At 31.2% G+C, this 14643-nt stretch overlaps 1 protein-coding gene across 3 annotated transcripts in view; it reads right to left on the bottom strand.

Annotated features, from left to right (window-relative positions):
- LOC105327264 (uncharacterized) overlaps positions 1–8407 on the bottom strand; it is a 43402-nt gene extending 34995 nt beyond the window's left edge. Inside the window, exons 1-5 of one of the 3 annotated variants that reach the window (XM_034465121.2) lie at positions 8210–8395; positions 8059–8111; positions 6020–6160; positions 5429–5621; positions 156–5156 (exon numbers count right to left, since the gene is read on the bottom strand). In XM_034465121.2, coding sequence (XP_034321012.2) covers positions 4907–5156; positions 5429–5621; positions 6020–6160; positions 8059–8111; positions 8210–8316 — 744 coding nt within the window. In that variant the 5' untranslated portion in view covers positions 8317–8395 and the 3' untranslated portion in view covers positions 156–4906. Of the gene's footprint in view, positions 1–155; positions 5157–5428; positions 5622–6019; positions 6161–8058; positions 8112–8209 lie in introns of those variants that run through there. The other 2 variants (XM_034465138.2, XM_034465130.2) reach the window with 2 other exon arrangements.
- Between the last annotated feature and the right edge of the window lie 6236 nt (positions 8408–14643).

The following is a 14643-nucleotide window of genomic DNA, read 5'->3' as shown; positions in this document are numbered from 1 at the left end:
TCTTTGCCAGTTACATAAATAAACCATAATGGAATTTATGTAATTCAATTTCAATGAAAATTTTTAAAAATAAAATATTGCCCAGATTTATTTGAACCTTGTATCAGCAAGTCAGGTTTCCTTTAACGGTGTGGGATATGACTGGAAGCAATCTGATTTTTATCTTTGTTCTAAGGATGTTATCTAAAGCAAGTGATTTTTTTTTTAATTTTCGGGTCTGATATAGTAACTGATATTAACAAAACACAACATTGTGTTCTTTTCCGAAATTATATCCTTGAAAAGAATCATTAAATGACATTTATATATTATGTTATTATTGCAACATTTATTACCATGTAAATGTGTATTGAATGCCATTTGTTCACTATACTTTAGTCTATTTTGAATAATTTTGCGGGGCCGGTTTTATAGTTACAATTTCAAAGTTCATGATTTCAAACTGTCCTTTTAACGAAATATAAGTAATTTAGTAAAAATGCGTACATAATATGTGACTATAACGGGAGCTATTTTTGCTTAAATTATTGAAAATAATGTCACAATTTATTTCATGATTCTTTTAATTTAGAATGAACTATTTAAAAATAGAATAATATACAAGAAAATTCAAAAATTTATAATGTAAATTAAAATATTTAATTTGAAACTTACCTATCCTAGTACAAGAGTAATTTGATGTTCCTAAATCACTATATAAAACGACATATTGTAGACTTCGATTTTGTGGAAATTGATAAAATACTTGTGACCTGTTACTTTTCTATTATAAAGTACAAAACCCCGAGAAATAATAAAAAGGAAATCAATTATTACGACATAAAAATCTTGACATCATATCTGAAATAAAGGGTAGTTAGTGTTACGTCACAATGAAAATATGTGAGTTATCTTCCTGTAACCGCAAACCTTACCTAAGATTCATAACAAAATGATATGTGTCGTTATCTTACACATACAAATGTGTAGATGTTTTAATTAAATCGATTATTGAAAAGAAGGTTTCTCCAAAAGGAACTGTTGAAAAGATTCAAAATTTAAAGTAACCCTTTTCTTATATCAATATTTCATCCAACTGATTGAGATTATATAAGACATTAAAACATTGGTGTAATGTCATTCATTTGTTCCAGTTGTTAAAAATTTTACCTTGACAGTTTGATTGTGAGCTCCTTATTATCAGACCAATACCAGTGGTTACAGTACTGATATCCTTCAAAGTCAGACTGTCTCAGGTATATCAACAAGGAAATTCAAAGGCAGTGTTTTACATGTCAGTTCGATATATGCTTCAAACAGTTCTGTATGTATGGGAAAATGGTAGACAGTTCTAATATTTTTACCCCCAAACAATCAAAAGAATAGAAATGCTTGTTAAGTTTTCTAAATAAGCTTTCGAATGATGAACAATTTCTTGATTTGGTCTTCTCTCCCTCTGTTAATTTTTAATTCAAACAATGACAATATGCTTTATGGCTAGTCATAATTACATATTTTATGGTGAAAATTAAAATTGTCAAGAGGACCACTCCCTTTAAAATTAGGGATCCAAAAACAACGTACTCAGAATATATAAACGACTTTCAAAATCGTGTCGCCTGGATAATTAAAATAAAAATCACTTATATATTTGAAAAAATTATATTGTGTCGTGGCGGTGTCATTATCAAATTTTTTTTGAAAAGCACCTTTCAAGGAAATAGTTGACACTCCTCTTAGAACCTAAAGTAGTCTAAAGAGAAAAAGAATTCACTCCTCTTCGTACCAAGTGTACTTATCAGAGGAAAATGTTCTACTCCAATTAGTACCTTGAGTATAATTGCAGAATGCGGACTTGTAATTCTAAAGTATCTGCTACGGAAATAATTGTCATTATTCTCAGTACCTAAAGTATCCAGCAAAGGGAGGTAACTATTCCTCTTAGTACATTATTTATCGCTTATACTTATTTTATTTAGTACCTAATGTCAATGCTTGTGCAGAGAGGCAATATATTTTTTTTATATGACGGCACGTCTAGAGAAAGGTATAATTGCTGTACTACGTTTCGTGTTCAATTATTAATGACGTTAAAAACATTATTCTTTCCTAATGCAAATCCTGTTATTTTAAGTACATAAAACGCTGAAATATGTTAACATGCGGTAGTTTAATTGGAACAAAATTATAAAATAAGCATATGGATCACATTGCTCACGTCCACAACAATATAAGTCTTTTATTTAATTTACTCTGATCCATACGATATCGGTTATAGAGAATTATAAATGCAAATTTTTTTTGCTAATCGAATCAGACCAGGTTGTCGTGTTCTATAGAAAATGTTTGTCTACAAACATTGTATCAATGTGGACATCGAAAAAAATGAAAATATTTATGCAAATAGATTTTTAAATAATAAAAGCTAAACAGTATATAATACCGACAAAAAAAGAAATGAAAATAAAATTACAACTTTCCAAAACAACTTCTACTGACATATATAATTTAACTGTTTTGTCCCTTTTTGTTTTCTTCACGGTAGCTTTTAAAATTATATAAAATCACAATCTATCTGATGTGCCAATCGAATATGTTTTCACCCGGTAGATACAGTTTCATTTTATGTTATCATGAATGATATTAATGTTCATAAATAACAAAAGAGTTTTAATAACCTTATATTATTAAATCACATAGGCATTTCAAATAGCTATAAATGAAAAAACCAAAAAAAAATTTTTTCAATTTTGGAACCTCTTCGGAGCTGGAGGAAGTAAAATTTGTTTCCATAATTCGTCATTAATCTGATCAAATACGTCACAGGCAAAACGTGTAATCTAATGTTAAATTCCATATGTAAAAAATAATCTTTGTAATCCATCACTCTTTCCAACTTAATGCATTTTAATTAAATGATTTAGTTATACATCGTAGACCACGTGACGTCCATATATTGGTATCATAAAACCATCCCTCTTGAATTGTCTGACCTTATTGTCCAAACAATATCGGTAGGTGATGAAAGCTTTCATTCGTCACTATCAATTATATCCAGCTAAAAATAACGGCGCCTTTTTCAGAAAATTGTCAATAAATAGAGAGCATGATAATGTATATGTATAAAAATTAGAGCAATGTGCCCTTTTACATTGGAGTTATTATTGTATATACATTGCCTATACAGGCCACACGGCCCAGTCTGACATTCAGTTATAACAAAGTTTCTATAACGACGTAATATTTGGAATACCCGAGAGAATTATGCTGCATTCAACGACTGGCTTGAGAGGACAACCGCGCGCTCCATAAAAATCATTGTTTCACTTGCAAAACTATTTATTCGATGTTTTTCCTGCTTCCTCCATCGTTTGTTTTGTTTCTATCAATATCTGACCTCAGTCGAAACAGAATTCTATGAGGGCGTGCTGTAACGTGCGCTATGCCTACGTCGCTTTTTCTGACGTTTTTAACGTCATGTCTTTTGAAAGTCCTCTGCTAGTGAAAAACAACTTTAAATGACGAATGAACGTGAGGTTCATCCGACTTCATCACAATAGAAGGTTATGAAGTTATGACATTTTTTTTCAAACTATAAGTATTCATATCTAATTACTCAATAACAAAGTTTGGATAATTTTTATACGTGTTCATCAATAGATTTTTTTCTGCTTTTCTCAACTAATATAATTTTCAGTGTAAAATCATTAACTTGGCTAGTATTTTGTTGTTAAACCATTAAGCTTCTATGTTATATTTTTATGCTCTATTAAGCCCATGTCTCACACTGTCACAATTTTGAGCTACGATAGTGTACGAGTACATTTATCGCTCTTATTCGGACTTCATCGTAGAGATAGTCGTAGGTTCTCTTCATCTCCGTAAATAGAAAAACGCGGCGATTGTTTTGGGCATGTTCAAAACAATCGTGCCCACAGTACTATTTTTAAGTAATCGTAGACTTTCGCACGACATTTGCACTGAAATCAATCTTCGGTATTAGTAAAAAAAAACTCGCCAAACTTCGTAGTACTCACGATGCTACGAATATTCAATTATCTATTCCTAGTTTTCTACGAGTTCATGCAATTGGGTGCTCGAGTCTTCCCCGAGTGCCCTACGAGTGAATGCGAATGTAGTTCGATTTGATGCTAATACAATACGGAAACAGGCGATCAGCGGCTAGAACCTTGCGAGTGAATTATAAGTTAGTACGAAAATACGAGACTAGCTAGTGTTTCGCAATAATATTCTTTTTTGATTACGAAGTATATTGTTCAGTAATTACAATTGCAAATATTGTCACAATATGTATTTTGTTGGTAATCTTAAATCACAAAATTACTCTTACGTGTACTCTCATTGCATTATTCATCTTATGTTTGAAATTCAAAAAAATTTCAAGGTAAACATTTTATGCAAAAATGTAATCTTTAAATTGTTTAAATATCACTTTATTAATTAACACACCTGATTTAGAATCGTGAAAACTCATATTTATTCGTGATAACATCGTGTATCAATTATCGTACAATTTCGTACTCATTTGTAAGAGTATCGTATCAAATCGTTTTCAATTCAACCTGCTCATAGAAAGATCTTAAAGTGTTCGTTACTTAATCGCCGAAATTTGTACATGAATTTCCTGAACTCGTCATGTTATCGCACAAACATCGTACATTGTCGAGCAGACATCGTAGTCGAGCCATACTAGATTCGAAAAAAGCACCGTCTGTAGAATTATCGCAAGATTGATCTGGCGAATAATGACGATTTTTAACTTCTAGTAATTCGTAGGCAATCGTAGTATAAATCGTGACAGTGTGACAGGGCTTAAGAGGAAATTTATCGGTGTTTTAAGAGTTCAACTCTAAAAAATCTAGAACAACGTCGGTACATTGATTTTGAGATATTGCAATTGCGTTCATCAAGCTTTTTTAATTCGATCTGCTGTTTCAAAGGTGTCATACACATGTATATCCGATGGACATTCCAAAATATTTTGGTATTGGTCTGTATGACAATGGAGACCATTGGTAATTTCCTCCTCACATGAAATCCCAAGATGTCTTGACGATTCGTTCCTAGCTTCACTCATACCAATGTTGGTTTGACTCAGAGTCATACCTGTGCTGAGCCCAGTAGATCGTTCGGTTTGCTTTGCCGAGAGGCTACAACTATTCAATAAATAATATATTTATATATATTTTTTAAATCTCACATTTTTTTTTCTTTTCTTGCTATTGTCTCCGAGTAAAATTAAAATATGCAATGTTAATTTGGTATATGAGTAGCATGTATCTATAATACTGAATCATTTTTTCAGAATTTTACTTTTTCCCATACTACTGACCTAACTTATGATAAGTCAATTGTTCTTTTTAAACTTACTACAGTATTACTCGGTGATTCTTTTTAAATGACAACTCTTAACCTTCAAAAACCTTACCCCTTCCATCGCAGTGTTTTCAAACAGCAAATCAACGTTACTATCTGAGATGCAGTCAGAGCAATGACTGACAGGTATAAGGAAAAACAACTCTCAAAGTGAACTGATTTTCTGTATTTTGACTCTGTAAGAAAACAATTGTCCATTGATTTCCTATTTTTGATTCTGTAACGACAAAAGCAATGACTCATATCTAAAAAAAATTTTTTTTAAACTCAGTTGCTCATTAATGACTTATTTTAATGAAATAGATATTATGTCTTTTCCTTATGTGTGTAATGAGGTCAATTAATTCTAATCATAGTGTTTATGTTTTCTTTAGTTTTCAAATAAATCCTAAAATTGAATTTTTGAATCGGGTAACTATTACACTCTTACTTTGAAGAAAAAAATAAAAAGTGTCAGTGGGGCTTTTTTAAAGAGGCATGGTCACGATTTTGGTCAAATTTCCCCCGTTTTTAATGTTTTTAATGCTTTAAAGAGGCATTTATAATAATCAAACCAAAATCTGGGTACCAGTATAGAGCTATAAACTAAGAACACCGCTCACATTGTATACTTATTATTAATAAGTGGTTTTACCATACTTACCAAACGCGGGCTTTGGCATACACCCAACAAACTGATTACAAGTCTCGTTTACAGAACATTCACATGACTCGGCACATCTCTTCCCATACAAACCAGTTGGACAAGGATCACTGCAGTCTTTTCCATAATATCCGATGCATTCTGTTAAAAATAAATTTAACAAATTGTAATGATAGTTTATGTTCAGTGGTTGTAAGAAAGTTTTTCATTTGTATGAGATGTAGGAATTGTTTTAAGCAAAAAAAAATGGAAATAGTTCCTTTCAAATTGTGTTAATTATTCCAAGATATGTGTTAATGGAACACTGTAATTATCCTATTTATCCTTTTGTCTCATGGTATACATTGATATTTTAAGAAAGAAAGTAATGAAGCTACTCATTTCAAAATATATTCAGTTCTCATAATGTTTAGACAGTGTATGAGCACTATATGTTGCAATGTTCAGTTTACTTTTAGACAAATACTTACAAAAAGTTTAAAATAAAATAGTTTCATATTAAAAGTGATAAGTACGTATACTATACGTGTATATTAAATAATGAAACATTACTAATGTTTTATTGCTAGTTTCTGGTATTTTTGTTTACACTAAAAATAAACAGAAACTCGTCTTACATTGGTGTACAAATGGTCTGTGAAACAAAAAGCTCTATTTTATATAGTTGGTTTTAACGCATATTCTAATGACAATATGTTTGCTGCATTTGTTGTTTTACATGCAGAAGATTTGCTAGGTGTATGAAAAAAGGACAATAACAAACTGTCAACCATCTCAAAAATCCATAAAACGAAATACAAATTCAAAGCAGAGCAACACGGACCTTTAAAAAGATAGAGGTAGAATCAGGTGCCAAGGAGGAGTAAGCATCCTCTTGACCGGTCACACCCGCCGTGCGCCCAATTTCATATCAGTAATAAAATGAATTTTGGGTTGTAAGGAATGTACTACGTACTATGTAAGTCCGGAAATTGCGCCACTTAATTAATAACCACATTTCAGTCTGGCTGATACCAAATATGGACAAATAAAATAGTAAATAAGAATCCAGAAGACTGGCAAACCGCAGTAATAGCACAAATGACCGACATCATGTACATGTAGTTGAACAATAAGTTGAATCTAAAATTTTAAGCAAAATTAAACGTGCGAACTGCACTACCAAACACCGGTTGTGAAACATTTTTTTTATTTAAAAAAAAAAGTACAAATGTTAAACTAACACTGAAGAAAAAAATATATGGTTAAATAATGAAATTTAAATCATTATCTTAATAATTTAACAACATCTGCTACCTAAAATGTTAAACATTCATTATTAATTGATAACAAATTTTGTTATCAATTTCAATTTTAGTGATATACGTTCTCGGTAGCGGAATTTTAAAACGCTCTTTGTTTAGACATGCTATGTGGTGGGATTTTTTTTTTTACAAAGTTGATGCCAAGTTAATGTTAAATGTTGACTTCGCTTATTTTGTATATTAACATCAGTGCGTATGTGACACTGGTGAACAATGGATCAAAGATAACTTGTTTAAACTGAAGCAAAATAACTGTCCTAACCTTCCAGATTCCCCTTTAAGGGTTGCTAATTTAATTATCTCAACTAGAACATGGTCGGTAATTTACATTTATTTGTAATAGTTTGAAAAGCACTATGAATATATTCATTTCTTCTCGATTAACGCTATATATACCGCATAACTCTACCTGAGTAAGAACTTAACATCGTTCATTAAATTCTGGAATACGTGCATTTGCTACCTATTAATATTAACTTTTACAAATATTTAAAAAAACATCAGTCTTATTAACGTAATTCTTTTAGCGCTGACACATTTACACACTATTATATGTTTAATTGACAATTTTAAGTGAAATTAAAGGGGATTGAAATGCCTTACTCTTTTCTCTGAACATACTACATGCAAGAATGATAATTGCGATATATTATATGGTTGAATAAAAAAAACTCCAAATGAATGTAAAAAATAGATCAAATGTGTGAACATCAATTTTAAATTAGGTTTCCATACCTCTACAAGTTCCATTGATTTCTCTATAGCCAGAACAGCATATTTTAGATAAACTGGATAAACAAAACAACTTATGTACTCCTCATATCTTTGCCAAATATTCAAAAAGGACAAAATAAATGAAAAAACGATTGAAATTTTACAAACTTACGTGCTTTGTCCACATTCTTTGGCTTTGGACCATGTAATGGCGAACGCCAAAAGAACAAAATGCGTATACGCAAATAGTTGATGACGGCCTGCTATGTTCTTATCCATTTGGATTTGTTAAAATATAAGATAAACTTTTATAGTGCCAAAATATTTCCATTTGTATACTTCCGTGACAGTCTCTTTTTTGAATAATATAAACAAAAAAGGAAACAAATACATTCTAATAATAATTCTCGGAATATGAATAACAAAACACTAGGCGACGTAGGGTTGTTCTGTTGTTGTAAAATATTAAGCGCTTTAAGCATTACCAGAGACCCGTTCATAAACGTAATTTGATGTTTAATCTGATATCAAATTATCTCGTCACCAATGTTCCTGTGTTGCAGCATTTGACTAAAATTCAAATAAGGTTTTCATATATTCTGAATATATTAGCTAATCTAAAACCAAAGACTAGTCTAAAAATCATATTCAAATTTCTTTGAATTAGGAGTTTAGTTCATATAATGTTATAATTTACAGACTTATAATTCAGCTTTGCATTCATCTGCTCTACAAAATTTATTTGTGATCAACAACAAAACTAAATTTGCACACAGTTAGTGAATGGCTGTCATGGTCTTAATTTGTTATTTATTATAAATTACATACCCAAAATAATACTTGCCCGAGTCCGAGTTAATTGATCTTAATCATTTCGCTTATGTTAGGATTATACTAAGTATGTAAGCATTATCGTCCGATAACCCAATACACTGTACAATATAGCGTTTAAACATCATACATAATGCTGGAGTACAACACTATCAAGTCATGCGGATAACCCTAAGAAAAATGTATAGACAGATAAATCCCACAAGAATAGACAAAATATATTTGTGCTCCATTTATAGTATGTATATAATACTAAATCTGAGCGGTTTTTTCCTTAAATGATAAAATGGCTAACTAAAATGCATTCCAATTTTTCTTGGTTTTATTAAAACTAAATTCCGTGAATAGTTGTGGGGTTGAAGAGTGAAACAAAGAATTCTAGTAATAAACAGTTAATCTTTGCTGTGGCATCTAAAAGATAAACTAGCAGGTTGTGGCGATATAAAAAAGGTATTAAAGTTTGTAACAAGATTAATAGTTATGATAGGAAGGCATGGATTAATTAAAGAAGGCATCGGGTAAATATCTTCATTTTTTATAATTATTAAATTCAATTCAAAAGCACTGATATCTTTGCCAAGACTGCCAGTTTCTGTTTATCAACGAGTATGTTTATGGAATATTATATATCTTGAAAACTTTTTCCCTAAGACTTAATCCCAGGCACGTAGCATCGTTTTTGAAAGTGGGGGGGCCAGACTCATCCAAAAAATTGACAAGCAAAAAAAAAAAAAAAAAGGAAAATGTTATGTTTCCCTAAATCTTCAAAATCCTAATCCGTGGGGGGGGGGGGGGGGGGGGGGCCAGACTCATCCAAAAAATCTTGACAAGCAAAAAAAAAAGGAAAATGTTATGTTTCCCTAAATCTTCAAAATCCTAATCCGTGGGGGGGGGGGGGGGCTGGCTTACTATATAACTTCAATTTCACTACTCATTTCCTCATTTTCATATCAATTTCTTACATACTCCCAAAAAAGTGGGGGGGCCAACTCAATGATAATTCCATTTTTTATATGTAAATTTTAAAAAAATTGTTGCTGCGAGAAAAAGTGGGGGGGGCCAGGCCCCCCCTGGCCCCCCCTGATGCTACGTGCCTGAATCCATAGCTATTATAGCAAAAACACAAGGAAACATTGATGTTTTGTTAACGACAAAATGTTAATTCCACAAAGTTGTTTCTCTTTGATGTAAAGGATGTCGGTTTAGTGAAATATGCCCACAAATACACACATGAAAGTTATAATTATAGATTTAACAGTGATAAACAAACAGGCAACAGAGTTTGTGATAATTAAAATTATTTGTTGTTTTCTACTAATTGGATCATTGACATTGAAAAAAAGAGTTTGTTGAATGCCTTGCGCATTATCCCAAATTTCTTTGTTTTTGTTTATCAACAGAACAGCTATTAAATGTGCCTTTGAATTGGGTTCATCTCTAAAGTGTAAAATGGCTTAATATTATGGAATTGCACCAATAAATGAAATTCAGTTCTGAACACATTCTTACTCTCGAATCCTAAAAAGTATTACTAAACTACTACAAAGATTTTTTATTTCTATAAAGGATATTCTGATATTGTGAAAGTTATTTCCATTTTTAAAAAGTATCTTTAAAACCTATTAGCGATTCAAACCCCTTTAAAAAATCATATCTTCCAATATACAACATAATAAAAATAATCGAACTGACTGACAGGAAGAAGGAAAAACAACTCTCATTGTCTATTGATTTCCTGTTATAATTTGATTCTGTAACGAAGAAGGAAACGATTCAGATCTAAAAATACATTTCTATGTCTTCTTTTTTTCTGTGTAATGGGTTCAATTAATCTTAATCATAGCGGTCTTGTTGTTTTCGATAGCTCTCAAATGAATCCACAATTAAATTTTTGAATCCGGTTAATATTACTATATGACCTCAAAGAAAAACCAAGAGTGTCAGTAGGGCTTTATTAAATATTACACATAGTCATAATATAGTGTTCATAGATCATTAGTACATTATGATTTGTTCTGAAAATGATTCTAAAACATGTAGGCTTTTTTTCGAAACAAATTTGATTTTTCAAACAAAATACAATTATAAACAGAATACACTCAGCAGATGATTACAAATGAAGATATTTATGTTTAAATTAGATATTAGAATAATAAAAGCTAAAGAGCATACGATTCCAAAAGAATCTGATTAGAAGTAGAATAGTAAAAAACACATTCATTACACTTTTGTAAACTTGTATTATAGCATATCAAATATATTAAATCTAACAAATGTTAAATTTGAAATTGTATTTTACGACTAAACCATCTGCACCATCTTATTTCCCCATCTTCTTTCTGTAAACAGTCCACTTCGCCTTCTTTGGACTTTACCGACCCCACAAATATCTGTAAACAGTCACTAACAAACCTTATTATTGATTATATAAGTATGCTATTTGCTAAATTCTACAGGCACTAAAATGACGTCCTTTTTCATTATGACGTCACTAATGTGCGGTAAACATGAAATATTCGTTCATATAGTGACACTATCGTTTTGAAGTGTACGTTACCGTCGCTTGGGGATGTTTCATGCCGCATCGTACCTGTAAAAACTTCGGATGTGACTCCCATGTTAAAATTTTCTGATAAAACAGAACACAAGATCTTTAAGATATAAAGCAAATATACATCTGTCAATGGTTTTATTATTTTAATCATTTTTTCGCCTGCAATGTCATGTCACATAATCTAATTTCCGCTAAGTCTGCGAGTCTACGCATTGACTGTGGACCCTACAAATCATTTCTCATATTGATGACTATGCACTAAATCGTAAATATTAAATAGTGTTATTCTTTTTATCAATTTTTAAAATAAACCGCAATTGATCCAAATGATTAATTAAAATTTATTACGAGAAAAAAAAAATATTCTGAGCAGTAGAGATAACAAAGAAATGTATGTTACCCTATATTATTCTGTCATCTCTTTAGTGATCGAAAAGTTTTAAATACCGTTGAATTATCAACCCTTTGCTTTTATAAAAAAAAACAAAAAAACCTGGAAAATGTTCTACAACCAAAATAGAAATATGTTATAAAAGTAAAAAAAAAATCGTAAATTGAAATAAACCTTACTGAAATGTACGTTATAAACAAATCCAAAAACTTGATAAATACCGTTTCGTTTTTAAATTTTACATATCGGAATGTTTACATGAGGGATTTTTTTGAACAGTAAAGGTCACACATAGCGTCATTAGCAAGACAGGGGACAGTTTTATCTATATGCAAGGTTTGTATTTACGTTTTGATGTTATTATGACGTTATTTTGTTTACCGATCATTTACTTACTTGAGCATTGTGTGTGTTAAGCATTTTTTATGTGATGCAAAATTAAAAATATATACCCGATAAATATGTGTATAACCATGTCTTCGAAAATTAGGGTTGGCTTTAATACATTAAATGTACCCTACATTTGATAACGTACATTTTCCTTGATTGAAGCTGAACTTTTTCATTTCTTTATAAATGAATTTATAAAAAAATGTAACCAAATTTGAAAATTGAATTTTGTGAACAACCACAAACGTGTTACACTCTAAAAAATGTATCTTCAAGTGTGTAAACTTGGATTGACTATTACAAGCAAGTTACTTTTTTAATGTAGTTTTTTTAATCGTGTCATATTTTTTGAATTAAGTGTTCTTAACAAATAATTCTTTTTACCAATATTTATTTATGATAAATACGTAAACTTTAAAAAAATTATTAGAATTGCATATGATTGGTTAAATGAAACCAAATCAAATCAAACGATATAGTAACGTGCATTTCAAATATTGAAAGTCATATACATTGATTAAAATCTTGTGTGTTTAAAAATTGCACATCGTAAAAAATGCTTATTCAATGATTATATTAATTTTTGAATGGAAAACAATATCTAATATCAACTCGGTGTTATTTTTTATATAGAGTTTAATGATTTTAAAATATGTTTACAGATCATGGCGAAATACAAAAATACAGGAAGCTTACAGAGAACGAAAAAAAAAGAAAGAGGGAGAATCTTATTTAATAAAAGAACGACAAAGGAGAATGCAGTATTATAAACCCAGCAGAGAATTGACTCGAACCCAAAGAATAAAAAGAAACAAAAAGAACATGCAAAGAAACATTGCGCAAGTGGTGTCAAAAGAAAAAAGAAGAGAAGATACAACAAGATCAGAGACATGACTTATGAAGATGAAAGCGAGGATATTGAATGCTTCAACAAGTGGCAATGAAAGTAACTCTTCTATTCTAAAAGTACGCATGAACTTTAATAAAAGAAAAAATGTATCTAGGGTCCGTGTTAGCAGGGCACTTTCAAAAGCTCACAGACAGATGAATCCACTTAGAGTAGAAAATGTCAAACTAACTTAGAGAAAGAAAAACTTTCAAAAATGTTTAGAAAGATTGAGAAAGAAAGTACTCCCAAATTCACCAAGAAGTAAAGCCAATCAGCCAATAAAGGAGATAGAACTCTCAAAATAGCAATCAAATAAAGTAAGAAAACCCATAATGCTTGGAAATGCTGTCATCGATGAGGTTCGTGCTGCTTATCAGGAAATAAAGAGAAATCGAGAAGGCGAAGTTCAGGCATTGGGAAACATTCTGTCGGGAAAAATTGTAAAAAAAAAAATAATAATAAATAAATAGAGCAAAGAAATGGCTAAGTGGAGTAACTGGTATCGGGCGAAGAAGCCTAACGTGCCTTAATGTAATGAAATTCGAGGCTAAAAAAGGTTTACACGAGGAAGCAAACACGAATGGTATATGGAAAAGAGGTGCACGACTTCTTAGAATGCGATGACAATAGCAGTATATGCCAGGGAAAGCCGATGTAAAAAAAAAAAAACAATCAGAGAATATCAAAAGGCAGACAAGAATACTGATGGACTATATGGAAACTTAAACATGAAGTTTATAGCAGAATGCCCCACAATCAAATTCTTAAGAGCCACATTCTGTCGCATGCGCCCAATTCATATCCTTACAACTAGTTTTATCAGTAGAAGTACGCGTTTGTGCACCAAACACCAAAACATGACTCTATTGCTTAAACAAACGGCAAACCCAGAAACATTTGCAATGGAAAGAATTGCTGAAGAAATGCTACGAAACAAGTTGTCCAATCATGTTGTATTTTCGCAGTGGAAAAAAATACAAATAAACGAACAAGAGCAGAAAAAAATTGTTACCCGTATCACAGAAAGTGAAAAAGAGAAAGCGGAATTCATCTAATACTTTATAAATCAAGCAGAGGAATTCATGGATCATGTTGAGAGAGTCCGTAAGCAGTATATAGAAATCAAGAAGCTGTAAGAGAACCTGACACTTAATCATTTATTAGTGCAGACGGACTTTGCTGAAAATTATTCGTGTAAAAGTGTGGAGGAAATACAATCTGCTTATTGGAATCAGACTGATGTGACACTTCACCCTGCTGTAGCATATTACAAGGACGACAAAGGGGATACGCAGCATAAAAGTTACGTAGTTGTATCTGAGGAGATGTCTTATCCCTCAAGTACTGTGCATGCTATCCTAGAGAAACTGATTCTAGAAATTAAGACTTTGATATCAAGTATAGAATTCATCCATTATTGGACAGATGGACCGACAAGTCAATACAGGAATCGAATAAAAAACTTTACCATAGCCAATCAAATGGAAATTTTTGGAATGAGAGCCAGGTGGAATTATTTTGAAGTAAGCCATGGGAAAGGTCCCTCTGATG

The sequence above is a fragment of the Magallana gigas genome, chromosome 5, assembly GCF_963853765.1.
Source record: "Magallana gigas chromosome 5, xbMagGiga1.1, whole genome shotgun sequence".
NCBI classification, from domain to species: domain Eukaryota; kingdom Metazoa; phylum Mollusca; class Bivalvia; order Ostreida; family Ostreidae; genus Magallana; species Magallana gigas.
Note: the sequence above shows the minus strand (reverse complement) of the source record. Positions and strands in the feature narration are given on the sequence as shown.